The sequence below is a fragment of the Sinocyclocheilus anshuiensis genome, unplaced genomic scaffold (genome assembly GCF_001515605.1).
Source record: "Sinocyclocheilus anshuiensis isolate Anshui unplaced genomic scaffold, SAMN03320099.WGS_v1.1 scaffold477, whole genome shotgun sequence".
NCBI lineage: Eukaryota > Metazoa > Chordata > Actinopteri > Cypriniformes > Cyprinidae > Sinocyclocheilus > Sinocyclocheilus anshuiensis.
Genome location: NW_015536549.1, coordinates 2,384,268 through 2,391,615, shown reverse-complemented (window position 1 = coordinate 2,391,615; position 7,348 = coordinate 2,384,268). Strand labels below are relative to the sequence as shown.

The 7,348-nt window shown below is 35.9% G+C and overlaps 1 protein-coding gene across 1 annotated transcript in view; it reads left to right on the top strand.

Annotated features, from left to right (window-relative positions):
• Nucleotides 1-5,290: 5,290 nt before the first annotated feature.
• The window catches only part of LOC107700568 (ras-related protein Rab-3C-like), a 7,160-nt gene continuing 5,102 nt past the window's right edge, over nt 5,291-7,348 (top strand). The window contains exons 1-2 of the mRNA XM_016502289.1: nt 5,291-5,444; nt 6,674-6,895. Coding sequence (XP_016357775.1) covers nt 5,427-5,444; nt 6,674-6,895 — 240 coding nt within the window. The 5' untranslated portion in view covers nt 5,291-5,426. The remainder of the gene's footprint in view (nt 5,445-6,673; nt 6,896-7,348) is intronic.

Genomic DNA, 7,348 nt, shown 5'->3' with positions numbered 1-7,348 from the left:
GAACCATCTCAAAAGACATTTATTCGTTTGAAACCGTCTTGATTCACAGAGTAGTGTCAGAGCATCACCATGTGGCCAAAGTGGCACACAACATCTGCCACGTTCCATTTTTAAAAGCATTATTATATAAGCTTTATAAACAATTACTAGACATGTTAGATGAACTATTATCTAAAATAAAATTAAAATAGCATTAGCTTCTCGACTATGTAATAATTAAAATCATTCAATAATGTTATAATTTTGATGTTAATTTGCATTAAGATTAACATTTTTATTATTATCTCATTGTAATTATCAAAATATATTTAGCTAAATATATTGTGCGCAAACCTTTTAGTTAAAAAAGGTTTTTAAGGGGGCAGTCGTGGCCTAATAGTTAGACAGTCGGACTTATAACCCAAAGGTCACGTGTTCGAGTCTCGGTACCTGCAGGGATTGTAGGTGAGGGGTGTGAATGACCAGTGCTCTCTTCCACCCTCAATATCCTTGAGCAAGGCACCGAACCCCCAACTGCTCCCCGGGCACTGCAGCAAAAATGGCTGCCCACTGCTCAGAGTGTGTGTGTGTGCACTTGGATGGGATAAATGAGACGCCATACTTGGTTACTCGTCATGCCATTTTCACTTTCACTTAAAGTGTAACATCCATTAAAAATGTCAAATGTAACACCCAAGAAATAACATAATTTGTATGCATTCTACAGCATAAAAACAAGAAAAAATGTATTCTATCTCCTTAATATATAATTTTTTTTGTTTTGATTGCATTCTTTAAGATTTTGCATTCAACCCTGTTACTCACAATTAAAATTAATTAAAAACATTTTTTGTTGTTTTTCTTAATTTGTGGAAAATAATCCAAGTCTGACCTACATGTAATGGAGAGACAAGTTTTTTATCTTCATAATCCTTTTTGGCTTTGCTATTCTATGAGATTTTAAAAGACCATATGAGCAGTTTGCTGGCAGTGGGGTAATTTGGGCTCTTTATTTCACAGTTTAGTTTAGAATTTCACAACACAAACAACTTGTCATCAAACCTACCTGTGGTAACAGAAAAGGAGAAAAAACTTTGTCCTTAATATAAAAATAAAGTAAATTCTATGCTTTATACTGTGCACATACCATACTTTGTATATGTCTTCTAAAAGTGACCGGTACCTTTCAGGCAGTGCTAAAACATGAAACAGAAAGCTTTTTGACACAAGGGAAGATGCTTTTCTCCTCATCTCATGGTAGCTTGTGTTGAAAGCTTCCGTATAGCATCCATATCATATGCCCAAGTCTGGTCTAGTCCTTCACCCTCAGTGGCTGTGGGAGTCCAGTCAGGAAATGGGAAGCGACAGGCAATTACACGAGTCTCATCTGGTAACTCATTCTCCAGTTTCCTACCCAACACCTCCATCTGTAGACCACAAAGCACACTGTATTGACCAAGGTAATTATTGGCAAGTCAGACAGGTGGTTTTATTTATTTATTTTTTGCATTAGTATTTTGCATTAAGAAGCAGGCCTGTGTCCTTCCACATGTCTCACACAACATGTTGTTTAAAATTACTTAAAACTCTACAGAGTAACCTAACCTAATATATTCTTCACAAAATTCCAATGATCAGAGAAAATCACATCACAATTAAGAATAAATGTCTAGATGATGTAATTTGTTGCACTGATTTTTAAAGATACTATCTTAATACTCAGCTCAATATAAATGAAGAAAGGACATCTGTGCATACTTACCACTCCGGGTGCCAAGAAAACAGTCACATTGTTATATTTGGACAAATCAGTCTGTGAAAGGAAGTGATAAAACTGAATCATCAACACTTGGACATGTGAAATCAAATCAGAAATAAAATATGCATGTGGTATGTGTCATTTTTCAATAGGTGGTTTTCCACACAGTTGTAGAATTAGTACAGGTGTTGTGCCTACAGCAGTGGTTCTCAACCTTTTTGACACAAAGGACCAAATATTAACAGCATGTTTATATAAATGTATTGTATAGCAAATATTATAATATTGTATATGTAATAGTTATTATAATTTAATTCTTAAATACAAATGAAATACAATTATTATAACATTTTAAAGATAAAAATATAAATGAGGAATACAAATAAATAGAGAAATAAAATATACAACATTTTCTGAAACCCGCTAAAAATAATGACTAAAATAATTTAATAACAGAAAACACGTAACATTAAGCGGCCAAGCTGACCATCAGGCTGATTTGATCATCAACTGTATTATTAACAGAAACTTGGAGTGTTGATATAGGTACAATTAATTAATGCAAGATAAATAAAAACAATAAAAACTACAGATATTGAGGGAAAATATAAATATGATTTCAACAATTAAATCCTGTGCCTGAGGTTTGCTGATGCCCTCTGACTGAGAACTAGTGACCTAGAGGAATCTGTGTCTAGAGATCACTGTTCATTGAATGTTAGTGTGAAATCCCACCTGGTGCTCCTGCACATAATGGCTTTAATGTTTAATGTTTGTTTTAGCCATCTACAGTGGCAGCAATTACCTACAAAACACATCCAGGCAATCCTACACTTTGAGAACCAGTGTCTGTGACATTTATGTCATTTAAAGGGGTCATATGATGCGATTTCAAGTTTTCCTTTAACATTAAAGCATGTCAACATATTCTGTTACATCAAATACACAAAATAATGATCTTTAAAAAAGCATTATATGACCCCTTTAATACTGGACATGAAGCAGACTGCCAGTGGCTCATATTGTTTGCTTTCCATGTATAAAAGAAACCAAGAAGAATATTTTTAACTGCAAGACCAATGATTCTTGCAATTATAGATGTAACAGGAGAAAAAAAAAAAAATTTTCATTCAAATTTGATAGTTAATGAGATCTATTTTTGAACACAAAAGAAGCAGCCCCAGGTAGGCTGCCCAGTGGCCATTATCTTAGTGAGAAATGACTGTATAAATAACCCACATATTAGTCATTTCATTTTAGAAAGTCAAGCCCCAAGAGCTTAGAAATGAGCTACATCTAACAGCAAAGTCATGCAAAATTATAAATAGAGTGTTATCAAATGTGTTTTTGTTTTTTGTTTTTTACATTTGTAATATTTCCCATACATTCTCTCCCACCCAGCTGCTAAGCATCTCACCATGTATTGTGGTGAGAAAGTGGTCATCTGCAGAAAGCCATCAGAAGCATCTGAAACAGAAAGTGCTTACAAGCACAAAACTTCATCTGGAAATCTGGTATAGCACTTGGAGATATACATGATTAAAAATGTTAAATACTATATCCTTTACATTAGGATTTTTGTTAGATGTCCATGTTATAGAAGACAAATATGTGCATTGGTATTATGCAGAATGATTAGTAATAACCACGATATGTGAAAATATGTCATATATTCAGTTAATTATCATTTACTGTCAATGTTAAAGACTCACCAGTCGCCCATCACCAGATCCCAGATCATTCTGGGTCTGTATTCTACTGGAGGGCAAATAAGGCACCTGGACAATATTAATTTCACTTACATCAGTGATTAATTGATTGACTGATTTTCTCTCTGTAAGACTATAAATCTAAACAACCACTGTATCCAGGCACATGGTAAAATGCAGATTGTTGCCATCTAAAAGAATAACCAGGGTATTGAACGAATAGCTGAGCAAAGCTATAAATAGCTGCCAATATATTGTATATGACTTCCAGTACCTTGAGGCATATGGGTACTTTCCGAAAACCAGGAAGTGCAAATAATGACCAGAGGCCATAAACTCCCACGAGCAAAGTGCCAGATGCAGCCGCTGTGACAAGTGGCTTTTCCTGAGTATGATGAGAGCACTTGCAACTTTTATGCTGATGGATGACCTCCACTGTCTGAATCCTCCATGATGGAACACTAGAGGAAAAAAGCAAACAAGTGTAATGTATATGACTCAATATGAAAAATAAATCAGATCAATGCTGACATGCACGTCATAAGTCACATTTTATATGACTTTTTCTCCCCTCCAGGTGCATGTTCAAGAGATGGACTACTTGGTGGAGTTCTTCTGCCACTAGAGAGCGCTACGAATCCAGTGTTTTAATGGAAACAACGTTTAAAACGTTTATTTACCAGAAGAGATTATTATATAGCACAGTCATGGACAGAGTATGTAGGCTTAAGTAAAATTTTTTACCACCTGAACGCGTATGTCAGAGTTTTCTATTTACTTTAAAAGCTTGTCCACAAAAGCGCGAATGCGTAAACTTAAAATTTAATGGACAAACAACCAACCCCTGCACAATTTACCAACAACACATTTAACGACAACATATAAGACAATTAAAAATCGGTTTACCTTTTGCATGCCAATGTATATGCTGTGCGTTTTTAGAACGGGGAATACGTGACATTCGTGTAAACAACAGAAGCGCACGCGAGAGTGGGATGGGCACTAGTTCTACGCTGGAGAAGGCCTAGCTCATTAATATTAATTTATCCTACTAGCATCCTATGGCGAGGGATTTGCTTATGAATAGTAATGAAGACATTGCTTCGTTAGCCCTGCTCATGAATATTAAATATGCGTTGTAATAGTAGGATTCGTACTACAGGTCTTGCTTTAAGCATAAACTTTACCTTTCTTTTTTTTCTAAATAAATCAGCAAGTAATGCCGAAATAAGGAAAATGCTCATGAAAGGATAAAATTAGCAAATATTGTTGCTCGAATGAGTGCATTTGTAATATTAAAGCAACATGAAATTTAATTACAATAACGGAAATCCGAAATAAGAGTATTATTACAATGAAAACTAATAGGCTATTTTTGAATTTCATAATATGTTCTTCAGAAGTTACCTATCAGTAAAGTTTTGTTTACCTTTCCCCCTCTTTTTTTCAGTCGTTTTTGTTCATTCACATTTGCTTATTCTTGTCAATTGTTTGTAATATTTATCGTATTATTTATTATATATTGTACTATTGTTTTAACATAATCTGTTTATTATATTATGAAATCCAAATATGTAGGATGTAGTGAATGTTTTGCTATATGATCAGATCCACTTTTCTGTAGGTTGTCTTTGATCTGTGTGTGTGTGTGTGTGTGTGTGTGTGGAATGTCCCCATAAAACATGGAAACACAACGTGTGTGTGTGTGTGTGTGTGTGTGTGAGAGAGAGAGAGAGAGAGAGAGAGCACCACCGTCGCCCCCTGCTGTCGGCAGACCGCACTCACACTCTGGGCGGATGTGAGATGAATGGGTGGAGAGTGCGAGTGTCTGCTGACGTCCATTGCGAACATCACTGCATCCAACATTTATCCTAACAGCCGACTCCACCTCTCCACAACGGGAAAAAACTATAATTTATTAGGACTAAATCAGAATCAATCTCCGTTTATTGTATTGGTTTTATTTATTGTCTAAAACAATGGAGTTATACGGAAAGGTAAGTGAGAAACGGCGTTATATATATTATGTTGTTTGGTCGTAATTGGAGCCACGCAAAAAGAAAAATAAATGGCTAATTTAGTCATACTGTAAAAACATAAGTGTCGTTTAAAGAGATTTGTCATTTGACAGCGTGCATAATTGTGACCGGTTTTGAAAGGTTTATTAAATGTATGAAACGCAGCATCAGTGACGACAAAAGCAATCAGCCGTAAAAGCTCATTTATTCATAGGAGCTGCTAATTCAAACATTATTGGTTATATAAATATATAAATATTGTGTATATAAGCCTGTTGGTTATGCTCTCATTTACAGCTCAAATGTCTCTTCATCTATGGTCCACTTCAAACATAGGTTTTGTCTATTATAAGCATTAGGTGTCTGAAGACTATTAGCGTTTAATATTCAGGGCTTGACTGAAAAGAGACGGACCCCTTTAATAACGCTCAGCCTGGAACGACACACAGGCTTCGTCTCAAAATCTAGTGAGCTGCCTACCTAGACAACATTTTTGGTGTATCATGGGCACCACGCGCCTGTTAAACAACTTAATCGCGATTTTCCCAGCACATAAAGTTTCTAAAACGTGATGTTATGTTTTTCCCAGGTCACAGTTTTAACTACAGAGTCGAATTGTTTATTTGCTCAGCAAGACTCAATAGAAAGTTGTAAACAATAAAGTAATATTTTAAGAAAATTTTATTATTTTACATTATTTACTTTTTCTTTAATATTAGAATACTTTGAAATCGGTTTTGTTATTAAAAACAGACATCACATCTGTCTCTGTCTACACCAGCTATATGTAAAAATGTAAAAAAATGAAATCTAGACAATATATACATTAATTTATAGTTCAGAACTTGTGCAAAATACATTAACATTCAAACTAACAAATACATTTTTGGTTACAAATGTTGAAGATGGGACTAAATGGGTTACATTCAAAAATGCTGTAGGACACTCACTAGGCTTCAATACAGCATGGACAGCTCCTGGTGCTGACTTACAAACATACAGACATACAAGGACTTACAGACATACAAAGCCTACTTATAAAACACAGAGAGAATGAAATCCAGAAGTTCTCTCTCTCTATATTTATAATATCATGTAACTATATATGTCATCCTATAATAATATTTCTACCATATTAAGAGTTTACACAATATGGTTAGGCTGTAAACCTTTGATCTTTTCATTACACTGTCTCTGTGTTCTCACAGATGGCTGCTACGCAAGACAACAAACAGAAGGAGAACTCTGATCAAAACTTTGATTACATGTTCAAGTTGTTGATCATTGGAAACAGCAGTGTTGGCAAAACATCTTTCCTCTTCCGGTATGCTGATGACACTTTCACATCTGCATTTGTCAGTACGGTGGGCATCGACTTTAAGGTCAAAACTGTCTATAAGAACGACAAAAGGGTCAAGCTTCAGATCTGGGTAAATTCTCTCTTGTTCACATCGAAATGGCAATGACTGAAAAAACCACACAGACTTTAAATCTGCTTTAAAGGGGTCATATGAGGCAATTTCAATTTTTCCTTTCTCTTTGGAGCAACATACCTACGTCGCTCTGTGGGAAGATTTGCATAACGCCGCCCAAATGTTCACGTAAAGAAAGAAGGCATAACTTTTATTCTCGCTGTAGTATTGTTGTTGCCGCCACCGCCATGTCATGAAAGCGCTGTGTTTCGTTGTGAAAGTGAAACTACTTTAGTTGGCCTTCCAAAAGAGGACGATATCCGCTTCGGCATGCCTGGAGCTGATCCGTGCTGGTCGCTGAGGAAATACATCAACTTCACGCTGTGGATCGCCGGATCGGCTTTCACCGTGGAGGAAGCGGAGTCCAGCCCGGGGTCGTCACATGTGGTTGCCGCAAGCCCGCCGGCCGCT